We start from the raw sequence: 27,783 nt of genomic DNA on the forward strand, positions 1-27,783 counted from the left end.
TGCTAACCTTATCTGCATTTCAGAATATGGCTTCTGTTCTGTTACCAAAATAACTTTATGTCATCCTGTTGAATTGTATGGAATTTGAATTGTCACTGCTTGATTTTACCTGATGTTCTGCTTGCCTCCCAGTTTATTTTTGTCAGTATAGTTTTCACTTTGTTCATTCTCATTTTTTTTTAAAAAATTATTGCTTATGATTTCCAATATCCTTCCCCATTCCAAGTCTCCTCTTCACTTTCGCTTTTCTCTCTCCACTGTTCTCTTCCTTTTTCAGGAATGAAACAGAAAAAATAAAGAAATGTACTAAGTCACATATTTTTTTCTTTAAAAAAAAAAACATGTTTTTTCCTCCATTTTAAAGAAACTCTTAAGTTGTTACAGAGACATTGTAAAAATAAAAAAACAAAATTTATACTCTCAGCCTTATGTTTCAATATATTTCTTAGTTCTTTATGCATATTTTTCTTGCATAGTTCTAATCATGCTTTCTATGCATTTATTCCTGTGTCGTTACAGTTAACATTTGTTATATGCATTTTTACATGATCTTATAAACCTTCTAAATGGTTTTAGTTTATGAGAAGTCACCAGGGATTGTGAGGCAGAGAGATTATAGATGACTTCTTTTCTTAAACAAGCAGATTGCTGACTTCTGTTTTTTAAGATTCATTCATTTATTTATCTATATTTTTGGCTGTGCTGGGTCGTCATCGATACATGCAGGCTTTCTCTAGTTGCTGCGAGCAGGTGGGCAACCCTTTAGTTCTGGGGCACAGACTTCTCATTGCAGTGGCTTCTCTTCTGAAATACAGGCTCTAGGCATGTGGGCTCAGTCGTTGCAGCTCCAGGACTCTAGAACATGGGCTCCATAGTTGTGGCACACGGGCTTAGTTGCCCCTGTGGGATCTTCCTGGACCAAGGATGGAACTGATGTCCCTTGCCTTGCAAGGCAGATTCTTAACCACTGAACCACCAGCGAAGCCCAGATTGCTGATTTCTGAAAAAACATTTCTAGAGGACTTGTCCTGTGTGGGGTAAATTTTGAGGGTACGTAGATGTATCAGTCAGTCACAAAATATGAAGTGAAAGTTGCCCAGTTGTGTCTGACTCTTTGCGACCCCATGGACTATGCAGTCCATGGAATTCTCCAGGCCAGAATACTGGAGTGGGTGGCCGTTCCCTTCTCCAAGGGATCTTCCCAATCCAGGGATTGAACCCAGGTCTCCCGCATTGCAGGTAGATTCTTTGCCAGCTGAGCCACTAGGAAAGCCCAAGAATACTGGAATGCGTAGCCTATCCCTTCTCCAGTGGATCTTACCAACCCAGGAATCGAACCAGGGTCTCCTGAACTGCAGGCAGATTCTTGAGCAGCTGAGCTACCATGGAAGCCCATATCAAACCAGTCAATCCTAAAGGAAATCAACACTGAATATTCATTGGAAGGACTGATGCTGAAGCTGAAGCTCCAATACTTTGGCCACCTGATATGAAGAGCTGACTCATTGGAAGAGACCCTGATACTGGGAATGATTGAGGACAGGAGGAGAAGGGGGCGACAGAGCATGAGATGGTTGGATGACATCACTGACTTGATGGACATGAATTTGAGCAAACTCGGGGAGGTAGTGAAGCACAGGAAAGCCTGGTGTGCTGCAGTCCATGGGGTTGCAAAGAGTCGGACACAGCTGAGTGACTGAACAACAACAAATGAATCAGACAAATGGGCATCCAGAAACTGTTACAGACATGTAACATGTAAGATTCCTCTCTGACTATAGTCCTCACTCTTAACAGACATTTGGAGCTCAGTTGCCATGGAAACAGGGAAGAAGGTGGCAAACTCTCCTGGGAGTGTTGGCTGCACTGAGGGGGTGCTGTCCAAGCCAAGTCTGAAACGGATGAGAGGCAGTTGGCCAAGTGGAGTTGATTGCTAGGTGGAGAAAACAGGGGGGGTGCGAAAGGGAGTCTGAGGACGCAGAAAAGGTAGACGCACCTGGCATGTGATCCTGTGGGCTGCGTGGCCAGAGATTAAGCCAGAGAGGGAAGTTGTGGGCAGATTTTCAGAGGTCTGGTCACTCTTTCCAAGGAATCTGGCCACAGGAAGCCGAGAAAGGTTGAAGCAGGGAATCTGATGTGATGACATCTGTCTCTTAGAAAGCTCTCTCTCTTGTAATATGGAAAGTAAGCTATTTGGGAGGTGGGGAAGGAGGTAGACTTCGAGTAGTGCCAATTGATGTGTACCTGTTTTCATGCCAGGTATGATTCTAGATGTTGTCTTCATTGCATTTTCACAGTTGTGAATGAGAGGAAGTTGCGGTTGGTCCAGAGATGCTGGACTTGCCTGTTGTCCTGCAGGTACTAAGTGGCAGGGGCAAGAAGTTCAGCCTTGTCTCTGTTCCTGGCACTTCACGTGAGGGAGACAGACGAGGCTGCTTTTGTGCAGTTTTTTCTGAATTTAGAGAAGAGGAAGATCTAGACCAGGGCAGACATGGGGAAGGTGACAAAGGTTTCCTGCACGGCAGCGGCCATCTAATGTGAAGAGGTCACTGAGGTCAGAGAGCATTCACCAAAGACATCCAGAAGAGCTGCAGAGGTGACACCGTATGACTACATGAAGCACGATGCAGAGTACAGGCAGATGGACAACAGGGGTTTCGTCCCAAGGAAGGTTCCAGATCTTTCCAGACACTACAGGCTAGTGGATTCAACTCAAAAGCCATACTGTCCTGCTTGAGAGATTCCCACAGGCCACGTGTGAGACAGTTTGAGCATCACAATGAAATTATGACAGTAATTATACATTAATAAGAAACATTTTAAAAATTAGTGAGAAGGGAGAGGAAATTAACTACTAGATACTAAAGAAATACTGGAAATAGAAAGTATTCATTTTTCAAGCACTGTAGTAATATTTTAAACAAAAATCATCAATAAATGCTAAAACCATTGGGTGAAAGATGGGGCAACGCAATATTTAAATCATTTCAAAAAGTCACATACAGTTTGTTAATAATAAAGGGGCAAAGGTGTGTATTTGGTTGAAAGTCTGTCAGACATTCTGGCAGCCACCTGATAAACCAGCTGCAGGACAAATGATACCAGACATTCTTTGATTTGATACATTGGGTAGGGCACATCATTCTGTGTATCCCTGCCAATAACATTCAACCTGAATTTAAACATAAGGAAACAATCAGATAAAACTAAGTGGAAGGGCATTCTATTAAAAACAAAACAAAACAAAAACTAGACTGCACTCTTTAAAAATCTGTCATTAAAAAGTGACTGAGAAACTGTAATAGAACAAGAAGATTCAAGAGGGTGACAGGTACCCTCAATTCATCTCCTCTGATTGGATCCCAAATTTGGGGGGAAGCTATACAGGACATTGTTGAAACTGTCCGGGGGAGTCTGAATAAGGATGTGTGTTAACCCCAGGGGTATTGTATCATTGTTAAGTTTCATGAGTGTGATTGTAGAAGAAAATGTCCTTGTTGGCACCTTTCAAGGTGGAGTGTCATAATGTATTCAACTTAATTCTCATGTGGCCCAGGGGAAAAAGTAGGAGAAAGAGGAGAAGCAAATGTGGCAAACCGCTGATAATTGATGAGTCTGAGTGAAGAGTCTAGATGTTCGTTCTTTTCTTTAGATTTACACATTTTCAAAGCAGTAATCTGAGGGAATATTTTTTCACTTCAGGACCAGGTAGGCTAAAGGTGCACTTCATGACCAGGTAGGCTAATTATCACTTAGGATAATTAAGTGATAATTTTTGTTGAAGGGAAATATTACCTGACTGACATAATGGATTTCTTTAATGTGGCAAATAAGTATCTGGATAAATGCAAATCCATAGCTGACCTTTATTTAAGATTTTATGAAGCTTTTGATAAGTCTCATTACTGAAGGCCATGAGAAAACTTTTTACTTTTTTTCTGGGGAAAAAGGGAGGCTGATTGAGGATTAGTGTTTTACTGCTGGTAATTATTTCAAATGGGCTTCCCTGGTGGCTCAGTGGTAAAGAATCTGCCTGCAGTGCAGGAGACACGGGCTTGATCCCTGGGTCAGGAAGATCCCCTGGAGAAGGAAATGGCAAACCATTCCGATATTCTTTCCTGGAGGATCCCATCGACAGAGGAGCCTGGCAGGCTACAGTCCATGGGGGTCACTAAAGAATCAGTCACAACTTAGTGACTAAACAACAAATAAATTATTTAAAGACCCCCTCCCCACCTGGCCTACCTGGCATAGGAACTGATGGTTACATTGGATAATGGAGCAGAAACAGAGAACCAAACCCCTCAGAACTTAGTGGAGGGAAAGGGTTTTTTCAAAGTTGTATGTGTGGGTTCTAAGAGGACATGCGTAGGGGACTCTCCCTACTTCAGATCATTTGAGGTGATATAATATTTGCAGATGAAACGAAATCTTTCCAGGGGTGAAACTAAATCTTTCAGATTACCATCTGAGGAAGAATTCGTTAAAGTGATCACAGATGAACATGCATGAGGGCTGTGTATTTAAAGAGAACAATCCAAATTTCGCTTCTTGGCTGCTAGGCATTGAGTTCTCACTTAAGGAACCTCTCGCCCAAAAGATGGACCTTGTCATTGTAATGAACTTGGTCATGGTAATGCTGTCTGATATCTGTATAGCTCTTTATAATTTTAGCAATCACTTTTACAAACATTATCTCCGTTTGGTGGTGAGGGTTGAGGGTGAGGAGGTAGTGTTGTCACCATTTAACAGATGAGCGAACTGGAGCTAGAGTGGATAAAATGGTTTGTCCAGAGCCACCTGGGTAGCTAGCCCAAAACTGGACTATGCTCCTTGTCATTCTTTTTGTTTTGTTTTGTTTTAATTGGAAGATTCTTGCTTTACAATATTGTGTGGGTTTCTGCCATGCATCAACAGCCACATGTCCCCTCCCTCCTCAGCCTCCCTCCCATGCCCCCACCCCCATCCCACCCCTTTAGGTTGTCACAGAGCACTGGGCTGAGCTCCCTGCATCACACGCAAATATGAAAGTAAACTTCGAGATCTTTGGAGCATCCCTCCAATACAGCACAATATAAAGCAAGGAAAGTTAAAATCAAATTGAAAACACCTTGTTTAAGAAGGCAGAAGATGTGCAATTTGTTTGTGAAAGATTCCTATGAAAATAACTTGTAGAAATGAAAAGTTTGATTTAAGTGGAAAAAGCACTTAATGAGAAATCTTTAGTGAATAATGAACAAAGTTTTTAAACTATTCAGCTATATTCAGTGCTGCTGCTGCTGCTGCTGCTGCTGCCACCGCCGGCGCTGCCACTAAGTCGCTTCAGTCGTGTCCGACTCTGTGTGACCCCATAGACGGCAGCCCCGGGCTCTGCCGTCCCTGGGACTCTCCAGGCAAGAACACTGGAGTGTGTTGCCATTTCCTTCTCCAATGCATGAAAGTGAAAAGTGAAAGTGAAGTCGCTCAGCCATGTCCAACTCTTCGCAACCCCATGGACTACAGCCTACCAGGCTCCTCCGTCCATGGGATTTTCCAGGCAAGAGGACTGGAGTGGGGTGCCATTGCCTTCTCCGGCTATATTGAGTGGCATGTGTAAAATAAAGCCTAGCTGATTTTTCAGGGCTGCTGAAATGAGGCATTGGTAAGAGGCAAAGATTATAATTAAAAGCATTTCCCCTCTTTAGCACTCACTTTCAGCCCTTCCTTCAAGTTATACCAAAGCCCTGGATTTGTGCATTGTTGTTTGATGAGTTTGGGTTCCAGGTTCTCCCTCTCCTGCCAGTAGGTGGTGAAGCATAAGTGAAAGTCCTGGCTTTTCAGATGTAGTTAAGAGATAGGGAAGTGCACAAGGCCATCTCCACAATGAATGGTTAACAGCCCATTACTAGAGAGCTGTGTACTCAGCATTGAAAACATACTTGGGGGAACCTGCATTTCGTAACCGAAGGCTCACTGGTTCGAACCCTCTGGAGTGGTCTTTCTCATTCAGAAGCTTCTCCCTCTGCCTTCTGCTCTCAGTTTCTATGTCCTGTATTGCTTAAGTGATTTGGCTAGTTTACTTAGTTTCTTGACCATTTACTAGAAGTCAAAGAAAACTGCTTTGTTTTTATTGAAAAGTGATTTTCCTCTGACCCCGGGAGACCATAATTCACATAAGCATGTAGATACAAGACCTTGGCACAGCTTTGAAATGCCCACTGTGAAAGTGCTTGTGTGAATGTCCCCCAAATATCTCTGCTTTCAGAAATGGACACTTGAAAGCCTTCTGGTGGGGAGGTTACAGCTCCAGGGACACTCCACCCTCTTTCCCTCTGAACACAACCCAAAACACAGGCCATGATGTCTGGAGCAGCTCTTTGATGACTCTGGAAAATGGTAGCGGGCAGAGTGGAGACGGGAACTGAAATGAGAAGTGAGAAGTAAGGAGAATCCAGCTGGGAGTCTCCTGTTTTTGTTGCTCCTGCTTCTTCCTCTTCTCCTCCCCCTTTCCCCCCTCCCTCTTCCTCCTTTTCTCTCCTTTCTCTTCCCCATTCTCTTTCCCCCTCCTCTTCCATCCTCCTCCTCCCCTCCTCCTCCTCTTCTGTTTTCTTCCCATATCTCCTGCCTATACTCAAAGGTAGCATACATTTCAGAACTGCACAACTCCAAGGGAATTGAATGGAAGTTAACCTTAGGGCAGAGACTAGGAGAATTTCTACCAATTCCCATGCAAACCATGCTAACATGTAGTGTGTACATCCTAGACTTTTTCTGTGCATGTTGTTTTTAAACAGTGATACTTACACCAAACATTTTGTTTTGTTTTTTCCTCTTGGTAGAAGAAAATATTTATGATATTTTACTTACTACATAGTCATTGCATACTTATTTTTGAATAATTTAAGTTACAATTATAGCCTGGTTCAGTGCATTTGAATTGCTATAGTGTACTTTTGAGTTACTTCAGATTCTGGTTCATTAGGTCCTGAGGGTACAGACACACCTCATTTTATTGAACTTCACTTTATTAGACTTTACAAATACTGCAGTTCTTAGAAGCTGAAAGTTTGGGTTGAAGAAGTCTGTCAGCATCATTTTCCAGCATCATTTGCTCACTTCATGTCTGTGTCATGTTTTGGTAGTTCTCACGATTTTTCAAATTTTCTGTATTTGTTACGTGCTTTGTGGCCAGTGATCTTTGATGTTACCACTTGCTGAAGGCTCAGATGATAGCATTTTTAGCAATAAAGTATTTTTTAATTAAGGCCTATTTTTTAGACATAATGCTATTGCACACTTAATAGAGTACAATATAGTGTAATGTAACTTTTTATGCACTGAAAACCTAAAAATTAGTGAAATTGACTGAACTGGAATATTCACTTTATTGCGGTGGTCTGAACCCGAAACATCCCCAAAATCTGTCTGTAATCACAGCCAACTCCTGGTGTTGCCAGTACTCCCCTGGCCCAAATTCTGAATAGCAAGGGAGAAGGCAATGGCACCCCACTCTAGTACTCTTGCCTGGAATATCCCACGGATGGAGGAGCCTGGTAGGCTGCAGTCCATGGGGTCACGAAGAGTCGGACATGACTGAAGTGACTTAGCAGCAGCAGCAATTTAATAATTCCCATTTAGGTTGTTTCCAGTTTGTTGCTTTTATAAATGCTATTGTTCATAAAGGTTTTCTTCCTATTCTGGATCATTTCGTGGAGGTAGATTCCTAGAAGCAGTTAAGCACTGACTCACACACAAGTCTTGGCTGTTTGGATTGCTGGTCAACATTGATGATTATTTTTGCAGAGGATTTTTGCCAGTTGTAATAAATATATTACTCCCCAGGTTGATGATGAGCAAATTGAGGCTGAGAATGGTTCGGCTGCCCGGGATCAAACACCTGATGGGTAGAAGAGCCATGATTTTAGCCCAGCCTGTCTGCTTCGGAAGCCACTCTGCCTGTCCCTCCCTGAATGCTGGCTGGCTGGCTGCTGCAGTCACCACATTCGTTCCTTCCTCTTAAAGGAGCCTGTTTGAGAAGATCAGTGACATTGCCTGTGCCCCACCATTGGCTCTTTACTTAGCTTTCCTAATTCGATATAGAAAAGAATGAGCTCCTCTTAATGTTAATTTTTATTTCTATTTGTTTGACAGAGCCAGAGCCTTCAGCTGGTCACATCCTCTGTCCTTTGATAAATTTTGGTTCCTAAATGGTCTTACTTACTTGATTTATATGTGCTGTGTACATGATAAAGATGTTAACGTGTTTCTGTTGCAATTGTTTTATAATTTGTCTTACAGTTTATTTGCTTTTCTAAAGCATAATTAAACATTTTAATGTAGCTATAAACATCTATTTTCTTTTCCTGTTGCCCACTGAGCTTAAGATATTTCCCCCTTGCAGAGGCTTGACAGTCATAGATAGATACTTTTAAAAAGAAATCATACATAGAGGTATTAAGGGTACTTGTAAGAAATGCAGCAATTTGGGGCTGTTTTTCCTCAAGGCCATGTTTACCTCCTAATCTCTCCCTCTTTTCCTACTCATACAGTTTCCCCACAGACATTTTCCTGCAAAAATGGGAGGGCAGATTTGAGGGGGGGATAGTGCTCAAGGATATGATTTATACTTTTCAGAATACAGAGGGAGTTTGGGAAGGACAGTTTGAAATAATGTAAAATGAAGACTTCCCTAAGCATTTTTTGCCATAATTTTCTACTGTATATTATCCATTCTTATGACAGAACTAGACAAAGCTTTCAACATAAAACTTTCAGAAAATTTTTATCATGTTTATACATGCATATAATTTAAGAAACAAAATTGTTTTACACTACTTATTATGGAAAACAGTAGTCCCCAACCCTTACCCTAACCCTATTCCTCTATTCCAACCCACTTTCCTACTTTCTTGCAACTCTTTTTAACCGAATCTCATGGTATTAATATTTGCCTTCATTTCCCTTTTTACAGGATTTTTTGTGTATGTGCTTATCCTCGGGTGTCTAAGTGACATGGCAATGCTGTTTCTTTATCATTTTAATATAAGCAGTTACCCACTTCCTGCTGGTGAAGGTCAGGATTTAGAGCCCTGTACTCTACACCCCCACATCCACCAGCTTGCATGCATTCAGTGCCTTTTCCTTGCCTTCTTTCCCTCCCCAACCAGCCCACTACCAGAGTTAATGCTTCTTACCTTATCTCCCCAGTGTAGTTTTCTGTCTTTGATTTAACTGAATATTCAGTACTTATATTATTACAGTTTTGTAAATGCTATTCATAGCCTAGTCATATACTTTCCTATAATTACTTTTCCTTTTCAACACAATATTTTGTTTCCTATAGAGTTGGTAATTGCCTTGCTTTTTGTTCTGTTAGTTTTCTGTGTACTTACTCCTCCCACCCCCAACGCACTTTATGACTCAGTCCAAGCCACAGGATTGGGTGTCCTTTTAGGGAGGGCTCCCTCTCTAGGCTGGAGCTCTCAGTTCTCCCTTCCTTGGCATCCTAGCAAATCCCATTTCTTCTTTTTTCTGTTTACTCCTTTGCTTTGTAGAGTGTATATCCTGTAATTTCCTGCAAAAGTCATAGGTGGTAAATGTTTTGAAATCTTATACATGTGAAATGGCTTTAGTTTATCTATCCTTGATCTATTCTTTAAGTTTATGCTCAGTTAATAATGGGGCTTCCCTGATGACTCAGTCGCTAAAGAATCCGCCTACAATGCAGGAGATGAGGGTTTGATCCCTGGGTCAGAAAGACCCCCCTGGAGAAGGGAAATGGCAACCCACTCCAGTATTCTTGCTTGGCTGGGTATAGAATTCTAAGTTGAAAATCATTTTCCCTCAGAATTTGGAGGCATTTTCCTGAAGCCTTTTCTTTTCTATTACTGCTTTTGAAAAAACCTGATTCTTGATCTTTTCCTATAAAGCTTGTTTTTGATCTCTGGCTGCTTTATGGTCTCTTGTTAACCCCAAGTTTCTGAAGTTCCTAACACAGCTGAGTTTAGCTGTGTAATATGTTTGCTTCTATTGGGCTGGGCTTTCAGTGATCCCTTGCAGTTTAGAAATCCATTTCCTCTATGTGATATATTCAATATAACATCCTTAACTAGAAATCTTGATCAGTTTTTAAAAGGGAAATTATAATGAAGCATGCTTCCCAGAGCCTGAAATATTATCATTTAAATGTCAAAAGGGGATTACCGTCATTAAATTGGCTAAGCAGAATTTAAGAGAGTGCTGACAAACATAGAATACAGACAGTCACGTATTTCATTTGCCAGAGCAAATAAAAGCTTCAGTGAATAAGTTGTTCTTGCCATTGATTGCTCTAGTATCCAGTCTTTCAGAGAAAGATAGATTTATTTATAAACTTTTATTAAAAGGAAAAACATACACTTCTATTTTTCTGGGCTCCAAAATCACTGCAGGTGGTGACTGCAGCCATGAAATTGAAAGACGGTTACTCCTTGGAAGGAAGTTATGACCAACCTAGACAGCATATTAAAAAGCAGAGACATTACTTTGCCAACAAAGGGCCATCTAGTCAAGGCTATGGTTTTTCCATTAGTCATGTATGGATGTGAGAGTTGGACTATAAAGAAAGCTGAGCACAGAAGAATTGATGCTTTTGAACTGTGGTGTTGGAGAATACTCTGGAGAGTCCCTTGGACTGCAAGGAGATCCAACCAGTCCATCCTAAAGGAGATCAGTCCTGAGTGTTCTTTGGAAGGACTGATGTTGAAGCTGAAACTCCAGTACTTAAGTCAGCTCTTCACATCAGGTGGCTAATTTGAAAAGACCCTGATGCTGGGAAATATTGAAGGCGGGAGGAGAAGGGGACAACAGAGGATGAGATGCTTGGATGGCATCACCAACTCAATCGACATGAATTTTGGTAAACTCATGGGAGTTATTGATGGACAGGGAGGCCTGGTGTGCTACGGTCCATGGGGTCGCAAAGAGTCAGACACGACTGAGCGGCTAAACTGCACTACCCACCTAATTTCAGAAGGTTGAAAGTACATTCTACTCAGTCCCTAGCTTTAGTTTGGTCCCCTAAAATCATGTACCCCCCAAAATTCATTTATTTGATTTTCTAGTCTCCACCTGCTTTAGCTATTAAGTCAGCAGAACATTTGTCCTCTAGGCTAAGGGTCCTCAACCTCCGCAATCTAGTGCCTGATGATCTGAGGTGGAGCTGATGTAATATAATAGAAATAACACACACAATAAATGTAATGTGCTTGAATTATCCTGATACCATCCCCCATCTCCGGTCCAGGGAAAAATTGTCTTCCATGAAATTGGTCCCTGGTGCCAAAAAGGTTGGGGACTGCTGCCCTAGGCCAAGTGTGTGAAATAGATCTTTAAATTTTTCTCAGAGTTTTCCCCCCAAATGTCAGTTAAGGTAGTAAATCAGTCAGTATTTATCAGTGTAAAGAAAAATATTTAGTAACTAACCATGACATGGTTGGATGGCATCACCAACTCGATGGACATGAGTTTGAGCAGGCTTCAGGAGTTGGTGATGGACAGGGAAGCCTGGTGTGCTGCAGTCCGTGGGGTCACGAAGTTGGACACGACTAAGCAACTGAACTGAACCATCTGCTAACACTTGCTGTGAAAAGAGCTGACATCTAAGGAAAGCTCTGAAGCTGCATGCTTCATCTCTAGGACCACGCTCTTCCAGGGGCCATCGGAACAGCAGTGAATGTTGAGCAGGCACACTTCACTGGGGGGGCGGGGGGGATTTTACACGTCCTAATGTAAATTTATAAAGGAAAAACACTCCAGTGTGTCTCCTGTAGTCTCAAATCCTCTGCTGAATACTTCTATAACTAGATATATGGGTTTTTACCTCCAAACAAGCAGTTGTCTCTCTTTAAGTCCATTTTGGCACTGTCTACCTGGAAACAGCATCAGATCCCACAGGTTAAAGGCTCAGTCTCATACCAAGTGCCTCCCCCCCACCTCCTACTTCAGAATGCTAATTGCTGGTTCCGACTGTTGCCTGTACTGCTTATCAGCTAGCTGTAAATTGGAGGTTTCTATGACCTCCTCCTTGGAGTCAGTTAATTTGCTAGAGCTTCTCACAGAACTCAGGAAAACATTTTATTTATTAGTTGAGCAGTTTTATTATAAAAGAGTATAACTTAAGACCAGTCACATGGAAGAGACATGTAGGGTAAGGTATATGGGAAGGAGTGTGTACTGCATTCCCCACATCTTCACATGTTCACCAGCCTGGAAACGCTCCAAACCCCCATCCTTTTAGATGTCTGTGGAGGCTTCATTATATAGCCATGGTTGATTAAATCATCGGCCATTGGTGATTCACTCAGCCCCCAGCATCTTTCCCCTCCTTGGAGGTGGGAGGAAGTGGGAATGAAAATTCTAACCCTCTAGTCACCTGGTTGGTTCTCCTGGCAATCACCCCCTATCTTTCAGGACTTTCCAAAAGTCACTTTAAACTCAGGAACATGAACCCAGTGTGGTTGAAAGGGGCTTTTATGAATAACAAAAGACTCCTTTGGCTTCCCAGGTGGCACTAGTGGTAAAGAACTCACCTGCCAGTGCAGGAGACATAAGAGGTGCAGGTTCGATCCGTGGGTCAGGAAGATCCTTCGGAGGAGGGCACGGCAACCTGCTCCAGTATTCTTGCCTGGAGAATTCCATGGACAGAGAAGCCTGGCGAGCCATAGTTCACAGGGTTGCAAAGAGTTGGACATGACTAAGGTGACTGAGCACGTATGCAGACACCTTTAGCTCATCCCTCTTAGAAAGTTGCAAAGGTTGTAGGAGCTCTATGCCAGGAACAGGGATGAAGACCAAATACATATTTCTTACTATAAATCACAATATGATAAAACTTAATTCTGGACACAAATTGTACTCATGGCATACTTGTATGTGGGTTAGTAATGAGTCCGATTTCCTCTTCTCCCACCAGCTTTTTGGAGACTGGGAAGCCCAGCTGCGGAGGATAATGAAACTCATCGCTGGCGGCGGCCTGTCCATCACAGGCTCCCACAACATGTGTGGGGACTACCTGTACAGCGGCCACACGGTCATGCTCACACTCACCTACCTATTTATCAAAGAGTGTAAGTCTAGAGCGGCCTTTCGTGAGAATTTCCTCACCTGCCGTTTCCCGCGGTTTCTGGAAAGTCCGCAGGAGCCAGATGGGATCTCGGGAGGGCAGCCCTTCATCTCACTAGCGTGCTCACACCTAGCAGGCACCCAGGGAAACATGTGTCACAAGTACCTGTACTTCTTGGGGGACGTATCTTGTTTCCTTAGCTGTCAGCTGTGGTATCAGGATGTTTTATGACTGCTGGAAGGAGCCAGAAGGGAGGAGACAAAATTCCAGGCCTGGCTGGATGATGGTAGATGTTGTGTTCACTTGGCAGCCGTTTTTCAGGCGCTGGCCACTGAAACATCTGCTCTAAAGAAGCGCGTGGGGGTTGGTGGTGTCTCTTCCCTCAGACAAGCTCTGGTCTCAGGGAAACTAAATGATGCAGACATTAAATGGGAAATTTCTTTAAAAAATGTACTTAAAATATTTTATTATGAAACATACAAAAAATAATATTACAGGTACCCCTGTATGCTGCTCAGATTTAATATAAGTATTTGTCATATCTCTGTCGGATGACCCTTGTCAAAGCAAAGGAAATATTTATCAATATATATTTTCTTATTATTAATATAATAATTATAATGTGTATTATTACTGTATAATAATAAAATATTAATATATATCTAAAGTTTTTCATTCCTTCCCCCTCCCATTTTCCTCTGTTATTTCTCAGGTGTGTTTTATTCCTTTCTCTACTTGTAGAAAATTCCATAGTCCTTAATATTCTACTGTTAGAAATAGTCTCAGTGAGCTTTATCTGGGCAGTTTCCATGAAGAGCAACAAGAGAAACCAGGCTGTGGGTATCACAGAGGAGGGACCCACATTGCATTCTGGAGGTATTTGAGAGCCTGTGGCACCTGTTGGAACGTCAGTGTGGTTGGAATTCAGAGAGGTAGTAATAATGAGAACTAAAAAGTGAACTGGTGAGTAGGAACCAGATTGTGGAACATGCCTTGAGTCACGAGGAGGAGTCTGAATTTGCATTCTGAGAGACGTGAGGTGCCCACCGAGAGGTTGTAACCGCCGGGGCAGTGTCATCTGACTTGTCCTTTAGAGAGGGAGAAACCGCTCCTGCAGTGACTCACAGGATGGGTTGGAGAGGGCAGAGCAGGAGTCGAGTTAGCAGACTGGCTGCCGCTATGGTCCAGGAAAGAGATGGGAGTGGCCCAGACTATCAGGATGATGTTGGTGTGGAGAGAAGTGGGGGAAACTGGGAGAAAGGCACAGAAAGGAGTGTACAGGTGACAGGATTGATTGTGGGGGTAGAGGGGACAGGTGATGGACTGAAGGGTGAAAGCCCAGTTTGGTCTTAGAAAGACTGAGGTGGGGACACGGGAAGAGGGGACATACTTTGGGGACCGAGTGGGAGGGGCGACCGTAGGTGCTCTGCTGGCTAGAGTGAATTCAAGCAGTGTCTGTTCAGAACTGTCAGGGCATCATCTGGGCCTGGCACTGGAGTATAACTGGGCATGGAAAAGGGGCACAGAACAGGCCTAATGTCAGCAGCCCTGGGAGCCAGATTCCTACCTGCTGCTGGTTGGTCCCTGAAACACGTTAATGGGGTTAAGCTTTATTCCTGAAAATGAGACTGTAAACCAAGTTGGATGACGTGGGTCACAAACTGATTCTGAATCCTGGTGCTATCACTTACTCGCTCTGTGACCTTGGGAAAAACCTCTGATCTCTGTAAGTCTTAGTTTCCTCATCCTTAGAATCAGATACTCACTGATAGCTCCTTCATGGCTTTCCCAGTGGCTCAGCAGATAAAAAAAATCCACCTGCCAGTTCAGGAGACACAGGTTCAGTCCCTGGGTCCAGAAGATCCGCTAGAGGAGGAAATGGCAACCCACTCCAGTATTCTTGCCTGAGAAATCCCATGGACAGAGGAGCCTGGCGGGCTACGTCCATGGGGTTGCAGAATCAGACACAACTGGGCAGCTAAGTACACACACACAACTCCTTCATCAGTGAGGGAGAGGTTGTGAAAATGAAAACAGATGGCATATGGGGACACTAATAGAGGGGCGTGGAGAATGAACAGTAGCTGCTCTTTGTTGTTGTATTGTTATGGTATCAAGTACAACTCTTCCTGGAAAGGGAACATGAAGCCCTGTACGTACACTAAGACCTCTGCCCCAACCCCTGACCGTGCCATTTAAAATCACAAACCTCCCTCCCTTCACCCTCTCTGCTGCTAATCCCACTTGTCTTAAATCCAGAGTATTTAACATCTTCTAACATAGAGTGTAAGTTACTTGATTATAATTATTATTTATTGTCTCTTTTCATTACTGGGAAGGGATCTCCCCACAAAGGCAGACTGTTTGCCTGTGACATTAGTTGATCCCAAGATCTAGTGACTAGATCTTGTCCTGGCTACATTGTAGATGCTTAATAAATAGTGGGTGAATGAATGACTGATACTTGGACCCCCTGAGAATCCTATAAAAGGCTAAACTGTCTTCCCCGGGGTAAGGAGGGTAGACCACATTCAGACAGCATTTTTGCCTAATGTATCAGACCCTCTGAAGCCCATTCATGGAGAATACAAGGTAGGAGGGCCTACAGCAGTAGAGACTTTGAATCTCCCATCAAGTGACTTCCCAGACACTGTCCTGCCCTTGGAAGTGGACATGGGCTAGAATTCCTGGTCACTTGGATACTCTTATTTGTATTTGAGAAATGGACACCTCAAAGACTTAAAAAGTAACGTATGGTTGCAGAGCTTGGAAAGCAAATAGGGTGGTTGTATCAATTATAATTGCCTAGTCTGTGTATAAGGATCCATAGACCAAAAGGTATTGATTTTTGTACACAGCATTAACCCCATATTGTTTCTAGGTAAATTTAATTATCAATAGACAGTTTTGTTTTTAATGAGGTGTGATATATTAACCTGTCCTTGTTTGTCCTTTGAAACTGTATTTATGATTATATGGGTCAAGTAATAACCACATATAAATTACTGTGGCTAATAAAATCACTTGATGAAATAAGCTGCTTCCCTTCTAACCTTGGTTACATAGAAGCCAAAGCCCTTGGATTTGCCACCCTAAGCGATGTGTTTTCAGAAGGAAGGATCCAAGGTAATTGGATTCAGAATGAATAGCTGAGGTGTGATTGGGTGCCCTTCGTCATACTTGAATAATAGGACTCATGCAAATTTCTCCTTTTCAGATTCCCCTCGACGACTGTGGTGGTACCACTGGATCTGCTGGCTTCTCAGCGTGGTGGGAATCTTCTGTATTCTCTTAGCGCATGACCACTACACTGTGGACGTGGTGGTGGCATACTACATCACCACAAGACTCTTCTGGTGGTACCACACTATGGCCAATCAGCAAGTGAGTTTTTTCCTCCTTTGGTGTTAACTCCTGATGCTCTTGACTAGCTGTTGCTGGTGTGGCAACAGGGAGAGTCAGCTGAGACTATATTGTCTCCTGTGATGCTGATCCACTTCTGAATCAAAGCTGAACCAGAAATGTGTTTCTACCCTGCTTATTTAACTTATATGCAGAGTACATCATGAGAAATGCTGGGCTGGAGGAAGCACAAGCTGGAATCAAGATTGCCAGGAGAAATATCAATAACCTCAGATATGCAAATGACACCACCTTTATGGCAGAAAGTGAAGAAGAACTAAAGAGCCTCTTGATGAAAGTGAAAGAAGAGAGTGAAAAAGTTGGCTTAAAGCTCAACGTTCAGAAAACTAAGATCATGGCATCTGGTCCCATCACTTCATGGGAAATGAATGGGGAAACAGTGGAAACAGTGTCAGACTTTATTTTTTTGGGCTCCAAAATCACTGCTAATGGTGATTGCAGCCATGAAATTAAAAGACGCTTACTCCTTGGAAGGAAAGTTATGACCAATAGATAGCACATTAAAAAACAGAGACATTACTTTGCCAACAAAGGGCCGTCTAGTCAAGGCTACGGTTTTTCCAGTAGTCATGTATGGATGTGAGAGTTGGACTGTGAAGAAAGCTGAGCGCCGCAGAATTGATGCTTTTGAACTGTGGTGTTGGAGAAGACTCTTGAGAGTCCGTTGGACTGCAAGGAGACCCAACCAGTCCATCCTAAAGGAGATCAGTCCTGGGTGTTCATTGGAAGGGCTGATATTGAAGCTGAAACTCCAATACTTTGGCAACCTGATGTGAAGAGCTGACTCATTTGAAAAGACCCTAATGCTGGGAAGGATTGGGGGCAGGAGGAGAAGGGGACGACAGAGAATGAGATGGCTGGATGGCATCACTGACTCGATGGACATGGGTTTGGGTAGACTCAGGGAGTTGGCGATGGACAGGGAGGCCTGGCGTGTTGCGGTTCATGGGGTTGCAAAGAGTCGGACATGACTGAGCGACTGAACTGAACTGAGCGAAATAGGAGCTGGCATCCTTCTGGAACAAGTATCACATTCTCATCGTCCTTGGAAAATATTTTTTTAAGCTGTGCCCACCTCTTGCTTGATCTTGCATTCCTACCTTTTTTTCCATCTTGGGCCCCTCACCAGATGAATGCTTAACATTTAATTAAGTCTCTCCATTTTCATTACAGGAGAGTAACTAAAGCACTAATTGAAGTATTTATTTATAGACAAGAGACTTAAGTAAGCCACACGTTCTCCATATACTCCTGGCATTGGAGTTATTTGTTTCTCTACTAGAGAAACAGGTGCAGCAGGTGTTGTAGTTGGGTACAGAGTGTAGAAGGTGGTGTGAGTGTGAACCTGGGGCCATAAAGGTGATCAGGGGCTGGATCTGGGGGCCTTTGTGAATTTTAATATGGAAAATATTTGAACCTAAAGTGAAAAATTATGGGAATCGTGTGTATGTTCCTATCGGGGCTGATATAATCAGTTGATCTTCCTGACTTGGTTTTCTCTTTCTGTGTTTTCTTAGGTGCTAAAAGAAGCTTCCCAGATGAACCTCCTGGCCAGAGTGTGGTGGTACAGGCCATTTCAGTACTTTGAAAAGAATGTCCAAGGAATTGTACCTCGATCTTACCATTGGCCCTTCCCCTGGCCGGTAATCCACCTCAGTAGGCAAGTTAAATACAGCCGACTGGTGAATGACACGTAACAGCTCTACATGGTGGAGAAAGAGGAACTGTCCGAAGTGCTAAGAACTCCATGAGAGAAGATGCCATAAAATAAACAACTCCCTAATCCTATTATCTTTCAACAATTACCTTGACTTAACCTATTGAGTTACCTGGTCAGCACTGTGATCTTTTTTTCTCTCCAAAGGACCTGCGTTGGACAACAATAAAGAAAACTCAACCTATCATACACTGTACACATTTCCTGTTCATAAGTTTGGGATTTACATAATCTGCGACCACCATGTTCCTTTGTATATGATGCAACAGCATAAATGTAAGCTTTTATATCATCAGTTCTGGTCTTTCCAGTCACATCTGGAAATAAAGCGTATTATTTTCTTGGGAAAACATACTTTTCATATTTCTTGCCCCAAAGATTGGGCTGTAAGCCATTTTCTAGCAAATGTCTCTATGAAGGTTTCTTAAGTACCTGAATGGGGTTCGATTCTGAAATCTTTCTACCTGTTGCACCGATATTCAAATAAAAATGACAGACACAGGAAGGTTTGGTAACTTTGGGTTTTGTAAAAATCAGCAGAGACAGCGTGTCAAAAAGTGCAAAAAAAAAAAAAGATTCTGTTATAAAGTGATTTTCTAAGTATTTCCTAACTTTATTTTTCAAAATGATGTTATGAAAACCAAATTTAAAGATTTTTACATGTCAGAGAACAGAGAGTTAACATTTAAAAATGCTTCTTGGGAGAGAAATTTGTCTATGTTTCTAGTGCCTTTCTTGTCTTGATTGTATGGTCAGTAGGCAATCTTTAATGTTTTTATTTAAACTAAATATTCCATGAAAATATATATGTATGTATACACTACTAAATTTTGCATTTATAGCTAAATTCAATCAGAAGACTGTTTATGGTTCTCAAACTGCTATGAATTAAAGAATGGGGGAATTAACTGGAAAGTCAGAGCCTGTTCCCATATTGTGAGCAGGTGGCGATGACATGTACCACTTCAATTATTTTACCATCTATTTGGTAGTTAGATTTTAACTATACAATGAAAACAGCCATGAATACTTTGTTTTTAAAAAGAGAGTTTTGAAAATGATCACTTAACTAAAACTTGAAAGCTATAAATTAGTTATCCATACTCTCATGACAATTTTGTTGGTGAACAACAAAAAAGAGATCTATTTCTTTAAAATATATTTGTGCAGGAACTGCATGTAGTTCTAAGTTTTACTCCTAACAGAAGTATGTTTGGGGAAGTATTCTATTCTATACTTGCCAATGTGGAGAACAAAATAGTTTTTTAAGGATGAAGAAGTATATATATCCATTCTGTATTTTACGTGCAGCAGAATTATCTTCCGTAGGGTTTTTTGTGTATTCACAAGGTGATATTTGTATTGTAAAACAATAATGGTGAAGGAAATAAAAAGGCTTTTAAAATTTTGTTTGTTTTAAATCTTTGTAAAGTTATTATTCCAGAGAGTATACTGATTATCTTAACAGCTTACCTAGATCATAAATTAATCAAGATGCACTTTTTAATAAAAACTGATACTTAAAAAAATGTCTGCTCTTTCTAATATGTTCACATTCTTCACAAGAGTCATAAGTGAAGTCCTTGAAGCAAGATGTGAAAACAAGTTTTGGCATTTCCTCGCTTAGTTTGTTTGGGAGAGGGCCTTTATAATCATGTTTCTTTTTCCTTGAGATTCCTTGAAATGTACTCTAAACTTCAGTATAACCTCTGCAGATAGCATGTATTTTTAAAAACATAAGAAAAGACTTACAGGTAAGTTCAAACTGCAGACCACTGTATACCAATAAGTTTCAATTCTCCAATTCTCAATCAAGTCACTTACTTTTTCCCCCTATAACTGAAAGTAACGTAAGTTTTTTGGTTTAGATGGAAAGGGAAAGTAAATTCTGAAATGAGAAATATGGTCATAGTACTTTGAGAATCAATGGTAAGAAAAACCTTTTTAAAAGGAAAAAAATATGTTGTTATTGATGTGGGAAAAAAATGAGGATGTTAACAGTGGAAACCTGTTCTTATGAAGGGAAGCTGTTGTCTTAACCTGGGAGGCTACAGCTGTAAAACTAGAAAGATTTCCTGCGTGGGACCAGATGCCATATATTAAAAAGGTAAGCAACTTGAATAATGAAAATGAATTCTTGACATATGCTAAAAACAGCATTGTTTTCCTAAATCAAAAGTTATATTTTAAAAATAATTATTTTAAGTTTACCTACTACATTTGTACCAAGAAGTTCCCTTAATGGTTGTACTTCATGCTTGGCTGTGTGGAAACATGAATTGACATATCTTGTGGCTCTCGAGTCTGCAACTTCCAGGTAGGAAAAGAGAAATCTCATGTTCTGGAGAATTGTAGTACACTTGATAATGACTGCCTAAATGAGGACATGTGCTTTTCTGTGCTTTGGTTTAGTAAGCCAGAGCCCTAGACCATAGCTTCTTTATCTAACACTCTTTAAGAGTTACGCAATTCTCAAGCATTACCTTGTTAACCCTCACATCACCACAAAGTTCCTTATTAACCCCACTTTATGGAGGTTGATTTAAGTATATTTAATAACTTTCCCAAGGGCATGCGACTGATAAAAATCTGAAGTTCAAGTTTTCACCCACTCCTCGACACCCTCCACCCACATACTGTGAGCTTTCATAAATTCTTCAGCAAGAGTCCACAGTGAGAAATCTGCCTGTGGAAGTCAAACTAAGCCGACTTGACTGACTGTGAACCAAGTAGCAGGAAATTCACACCATGAGGTAGAGAGACTCATTTTGCCAGTTTCAGATTGTTGTATTTGTTTTATTTGTATCCCAAGCAAAAACCAAAATTGATAAATATGATAAATATCTCGAAATTATAAATACTACATAAAAGAAGAGTGCCTGCTAGCTTTTTTTTTTTAAGTTTTTATTAGAGGATAGTTGATTTACAATGTTGTGTTTCACCTATACCATAAAGTGAATCAGTTATACATGTATCCACTCTTAGATTCTTTTCCCATATAAGTCATTATATAGAGCATATGGAGTAGAACTCCCTATAGAATACAGTAAGTCCTCATTAATTACCTATTTTATATCTGTATATGTCAATCCTAATCTCCTAGTTTATCTCTCCTCTGGTAACCATAAGTTTGTTTTTGACATCTGTGACTGTTTCTGTTTTGTAAGTTCATTTGTACCATTTTTTTAGATTCCACATATAAGCAATATCATGTATTGGTCTTTCTCTGACTTCTTCACTCCATATGACAATCTCTAGGCCCATCCATGTTGCTACAAATGGCATTATTTCATTCTTTTTTATGGGTGAGTAATATTCCACTGTATATAGGTACAATATTCTTTATCCATTCCTCTGTTGATGATAATTTAGGTTGCTTCTGTGTCTTGGCATTGTAAATAGTGCTACTGTGAATGTTGGGGTGCATGTATCTTTTTGAATTATGTTTTTCTCCAGATATATGCCCAGGAGTGGGATTGTTGGAGCATATGGTAGTTCTGTATTTAGTTTTTTTAAGGAACCCCCATACTGTTCTTAGTGGTTGTCCCAGTTTACATCCCACCAACAGTGTAGGAAGGTTCCCTTTTCTTCACACCCTCTCTGATATTTGTTGTTTGTAGATTTTTTTTTGATGATGGCCTTTCTGAGCTACATGAAATGGTACCTCATTGTAGTTTTGATTTGCCTTTCTCTAATAATTAATAATGCACTTTTCATGTGCTTTTTGGCCATCCATATGTCTTAGGAGAAATGTCTATTTAGATCTTCTGCCCATTTTTTGAGTGAAGTGTTTTTTGTTTTGTTTTTTTTTTTTGAGCTGCATGAGCTGTTTTGAGATTAATCCCTTGTTGGTTGCTTTGTTTGTAAATATTTTCTCCCATTCTGTGGGTTGTCTTTTCATTTTGTTATGGTCTCCTTTGCTCTGCAAAAGCTTTTAAGTTTAATTAGGTCTCATTTGTTTGCTTTTATTTTCATTATATTAGGATGTGGATCCAAAAAGATGTGCTATGATTTATGTCAAAGAATCTTCTGCTTTTACTTTCCTCTAAGAGTTTTATAGTGTCTGGCCTTACATTTAGGTCTTTAATCCATTTTGAGTTGGTTTTTGTGCATGGTGTTAGAGAATATTCTAATTTCATCCTTTTACATGTAACTGTCCAGTTTTCCCAGCACCACTTGCTGAAAAGACTGTCTTTTCTTCATTGTATATTCTTGCCTCCTCTGTCAGCCTGCTAACACTAATTTGACCACCACTATACAAAAAGTCAGATTTTCAATTAACTGGGAAATGGGGTATGCTCCTTGGAGCCCTTCATATTGACACACTTTTTCTCTTTTTGATGAGGAAACTCATTTTGAGCAAATCAAAGCTGCTGTCTTGAAATTCTGCTTGTCAGCACCTTAACATTCTTGTCTGTCTGCTGGCCCAGAGAACAAATAAGAAGAAACTTAAACAATGCCTGCCTTTAGAGGGCCCAGACTCCAGCTCCCATAGGAGGGCATAGATGGGCATGATGAATGAGAGGTGGACTAAGAGTGAGGGAAAGTGACAAGAAGGCTGGAGCGGGGCCCCAGAGGACATAGAGGGTTCAGAGAGTGGCTGAGGCAGCAGCATTCCAGGAAGGCAGAGAAGGATGTTGCAAATGGCTCTGGTTTGCTCTTGGTGAGAAGAATGAAGTGAGGATTTACTGTAAGAGTTCCTATTTATCATGTGTTTCAGAAATCCTGTTAATTCTTGAGCCCTGATGCGGCACAGTGGTATGGTTTAGCATCAAATGATTGAGAAAATGCATACTATGAATTAGAAACATCCTCAAGAGAATTTGTGGTTTATTAATCACAATAGCATATATATGGACTGCTTGGTCAATGGGAATAGTACTTATTTATAAGAGCCATTATTCCATTAACATAGCAAGGTTTTTGTGTGTAAAGGTTGGAGGATCTCTTGAGACTTCTTGGGGAAAGCTTACCGGAGATTATAAGGCAGAGTTCAGTGAAATAGGCAGTCTTTTTTTTTTTTTCCAAAGTTTAACAACAACAAAAAAGAGTGCAGATCCAGAGGCCTGTGTAACCTCCAGTGTCATGGTTTCTGTGTCAAAGGTGTGTGGCTACAGGGAGCAGGAATGGCATTTCAGGTGAGGGTAAGGAAAGGCTCCAACACCCAAGAGAAGCCAACCCAGAGTCCCCTCTTAACCCCATGGTGGCCCAGAACCACACATATTTTGATGTTTTGTTCTTGGGTGTACACATACTAGGGCTGTTTCTCATTTTCTGAGAGAACTAACCCCTTTATTATTCTTTTTGAGCTTTTTATTTTGTATTGGGGTGAAGCTGATGGACAATGTTGGTTTAGTTTCAGGTGAACAGCGAAGGGATTCAGCCATACATACACGTGTATCCATTCTCCCCCAAAACCCCTCCCATCCAGGCTGCCACGTAACATTGAGCAGAGTTCCATATGCTATAGAGTAGGTCCTTGTTGGTTATCCATTGTAAATATAGCAGTGTGTACATGTCCATCCCAAACTCCCTAACTATCCCTTCCCCCTGGCAACTCTAAGTTTGTTTTCTGTGAGTCTCTTTCTGTTTTGTAAATTCATTTGTGTCATTTCTTTTTTAGATTCCACTTATAAGGGATGTCATACGGTATTTCTCCTTCTCTGACTGATTTCACTCAGTGTGACACTCGGTTCATCCATGTTGCTGGAAATGGCATTATTTCATTCTTTTTAATGGCTGAGTAATATTCCATTGTATATATGTACCACATCTTCTTTATCCATTCCTCTGTCAATGGACATTAAGGTTGCTTCCATGTCTTGGCTGTTGTAAACAGTGCTGCAGTGAATATTGGTGCCACCTTTATTATATCATTTATTATATCATCTGTCATCTCTCTGTTTATTTGTTCAGTCACCTAGTCGTGTCCGACTCTTTGTGACCCCATGGACTGCAACACACCGGGCCTCCTTGTGCCTCACCATCTCCCGGAGTTTGCCCAATTCATGTCCATTGCATAGCTGATGCCATCCAGCCATCTCTCTCTTTATTCCTGATCATTTTTGTTGCTGTGAAGTCTGTTTTGTCTGAAATTAAGATAATTTAAGATAACTGAGCTTTCTGTTGACTAGTGTTTGCATGGTAGATCTTTCTCCACCCCTTTATCTTTAGACTCTTTGAGCCTATATTTAAAGTGGATTTCTTATAGACAGTATATGATTGTTTTAAATGTATTTTGAATCTCTGCCTTTTAATTAGTGTATTTAGATCTTTCACATTAAACTATAATATATATATTTGAATTGATATCTACCAAGTTCTACTTTTTATATTTGTACAGTATTTTCTATTTGTTTAGTCAGTAGCTTCTCATTTCTTTTGATAAGTACCTTTTTTTAGTTTGAACTAATACAAGTTCTAAATATTTTTAATCTGGTAACCCAACACATTTTTCCTGTGTGAGTAGGAAATAGCAAGGGTTGTTGTTTTTTTATCTCTTTAGATATCCCAATCCATATTATTTCCAGCAAAAACCTCAACCATAATATCACTGCTGCTGCTGCTGCTAAGTCACTTCAGTCGTGTCTGACTCTGTGCGACCCCATAGACAGCAGCCCACCAGGCTCCACCGTTCCTGGGATTCTCCAGGCAAGAATACTGGAGTGGGTTGCCATTTCCTCCTCCAGTGCATGAAAGTGAAAAGTGAAAGTGAAGTCATTCAGTTGTGTCCGACTCTTCGCGACCACATGGGCTGCAGCCTACCAGGCTCCTCCGTCCATGGGGTTTCCCAGGCAAGAGTACTGATACCACACTTGCCTTTATTTCCCAACTAGAGCTTTGTCCAATTCCTCTCTCTTGAATTTGAGTCTTAGATGCACTAGTTCTTAGACGTAGGAAGGCACGTTCAGATATAAACCCAGGGTGCTTCCTAAAAGGACATGAATCATTTAGGTCATTGTTAGAGTAATCTAATCTAGAGACATCCTGATTTTAACAGTCTACTGTAGTCATGCTTTCTCTAGAAATCCTTAATGTGACCATCTACTTCTGTGCCATTTTGGAATAAAAACCATGCAACCATGGACTCTGAAGACCATTGTGGATTGTTTAGGTACCTGCTTGTTTGTGAAAACCAAAAAAACCTTGTGGGGCAGAAGTAGAGGAAAATAACAGGTTCAAAGGAAATGCCTTCTCTTTGGGAAGTAAATAAGCGCTTCTTTCTGTTTAAATTTGTATTAGGTACTTGATAAAGGCATGGTAGTTGAAAGGGCCAATGAATGAATGGCTCCATTGTTTTATGAAGAATGGGCGTAATTTTCTAGGGCAGGAGAAGAACTCAAAGAGAAAATAGGGTGTATCCTTAGGGGCATGAACCGGGGACTCAGATGTGTTCAAATCCCATCTCTGAAAGCTTATAGGCACTGTATGCCTTGACCAATTTTTTCTGAGCCTGTTTCCTTGCTTATAAAATAGAGGTGATTTACTTATGTTGTGATGTAATGTGGGGCAGTGATGCAGCGTTCATTCAAGTTAAGTGCTCATTAACAACCACTGTCATTCTAGAGAGGAAAATGAGAGAGATGAAAGCCCTGTGGAGCCAAGAAAGAAGTCCCCAGTCAAGGAAAAGACTGGCCCCAACCAGAGAGAGACTGAGACACCAAGAAAAACCAAGTCCACACTCAGCCTTTATTTGAACTTCTGAGTGAGTATACATTATCAGTAATCTGAACCTACCTGCTTAGTCACTCAGTTCGTGTCCGACTCTGAGACCCCCATGGACTGTAGCCCGCCAGGCTCTTCTGTCCATGGGGATTCTCCAGGCAAGAATACTAGAGTGGGCTGCCATTCTCTTCTCTAGGGAATCTGCCCAACCCAGGGATCAAACCTGGGTCTCCTATACTGGCAGTCAGATTCTTTACTGCTGAGCCACCAGGGAAGCCCTTACATCTTACTGTTTTTGGTAAAATACTTGCCCCAGAATTTGAATGTCTGATGTGCATGCACAATGGTTGTTAGAAGAATTGGTTGACTCTGAAACAGTATGACCTAGTCTTCTTTGGGGATGAGCCAGGGCAGCAATGAAGAAAAACATGGATGGCTCGTAATTCGTTGGCACTTAAGAGTCTGCTCACTAGGCCAGCTCTGTGCTGTCACATGCAAGAACTGGTATTTGTCTGAATTGTTTTCTGCTAATACTATTTATCAGCCTGAGAGAGGAGAGGAAAAGATGGTTTCAGCCAAAGCAATCTGTCTTTTATGCATTCTGTTTGTAATGAAGGGCCTGTGACCGTGGAAAGGCAAGTATTGGGTTTCCCACTGGGATGTGTAGCGAAAACTTCCTGATACTTTAGGATGGTGGTTCAAGTGGGGAAAAAGTCATTTTGGAAAATGCATGATCTGACTTAAAATGTTTGTTTTGAAGTCATCTCTGAAATCATTGGCCTTTAGGGGTTTTGTCTGTTTGGTTTTTTTCCTTTTTGGCTTTGAGTTTTAAGAGGCCACAGTCAAATCACTGCCACACTTAATAATGTATTCATTACACACCTTATTGGCCGAGAGACTTTTGATCTCTGGCTGGTGTTTGACTGTGACTGGGGCCCCTGACAGGGGTAAAAAGTGAGAAGACAAGAGTGTTTGCAGCATAAACTTCCTTTTTACAGCAGGCAACATTACAAACTGTTTCAGTGACCCTTGCAGGCTCCCTACCAGAGGCAGGCAGATGAGTCTGCAGGCAGTTGCTAGCTCCATTTCTCCATAGGCTCCAGGGATAAACATGTAAAAGCAAATGGCTTGAAAGGAATTGTGTCCAATTAGTGCTCCTGGCACATGTGTGCTTTGGAAGTATTGCTGGCCCTGGATTCTGGAGCGCATTCCTGAGCTTGTGAGCTGACACTGGATGACTCCACAGAGCTCACGTTCCTGTTCACTCAGCTTGCAGTGGACACTCAGAGCCCTAGGGCCAAGGGGCTGCCTAATGAGATTTCCCCTGGGGTTCCTGTTTCCTGAGCCTTGAGGGAGCCGCTGCAGGAGGCAGAGGAATTGCAGCCAGGAATAGAGCCAGAAAGTCTTGTTCTTGTACAATCCTCTGCACCAATTGCGCCCAACACACAGCAAAAGTTGTTGGGGGTGTAGGGTGGTGATATGGTTCTTCGGGAGAGAAAATGTCAATGCATTCAGTGCATATAACCTCCACATGCTATTAACATTCACACAAGTCTGAATTCAAACAAAGTCACCAAAATTAGATGGGAAGGTAGCAGAAATGTCACTTTAACACATGGCGAGTATGGAGAACTGTGACAGTTTGGCTTCCGGTAGATCTGGGCTATCAAAACTGGCTTAATTTCTCAAGATGTTCAGAGCTTAATCACCAATTAAAATCAGTAATGACAATGAATTTGCTTGGACCTTAGGAAATCCATTTTCTTCTTGAGAATGAAAGGAGTCTGAATTCAGGTCTTTTTCATTTGACAAAAATGAGGAATGGATGTCAATCTTCCTATTGCTGAAAGGAGGTCAGAGCGGGAAAGGCAGCCAAGCTCACTAGAAGACCTGCTGG

The 27,783-nt window shown here is 41.4% G+C and overlaps 1 protein-coding gene across 17 annotated transcripts in view; it reads left to right on the plus strand.

Moving 5' to 3' along the window:
• The window catches only part of SGMS1 (sphingomyelin synthase 1), a 330,821-nt gene extending 311,071 nt beyond the window's left edge, over positions 1-19,750 (plus strand). For all 17 annotated transcript variants that reach the window (XM_081556966.1, XM_081557014.1, XM_081556948.1 and 14 more), the window contains 3 exons: positions 12,932-13,085; positions 16,299-16,465; positions 18,022-19,750. In XM_081556966.1, the coding sequence (XP_081413092.1) occupies positions 12,932-13,085; positions 16,299-16,465; positions 18,022-18,201 (501 nt within the window). In that variant the 3' untranslated portion in view covers positions 18,202-19,750. The remainder of the gene's footprint in view (positions 1-12,931; positions 13,086-16,298; positions 16,466-18,021) is intronic.
• Positions 19,751-27,783: the final 8,033 nt, after the last annotated feature.

This window comes from Giraffa tippelskirchi, chromosome 2 (assembly GCF_054371585.1).
Source record: "Giraffa tippelskirchi isolate mGirTip1 chromosome 2, T2T-mGirTip1v1.2.pri, whole genome shotgun sequence".
Lineage (NCBI taxonomy): Eukaryota > Metazoa > Chordata > Mammalia > Artiodactyla > Giraffidae > Giraffa > Giraffa tippelskirchi.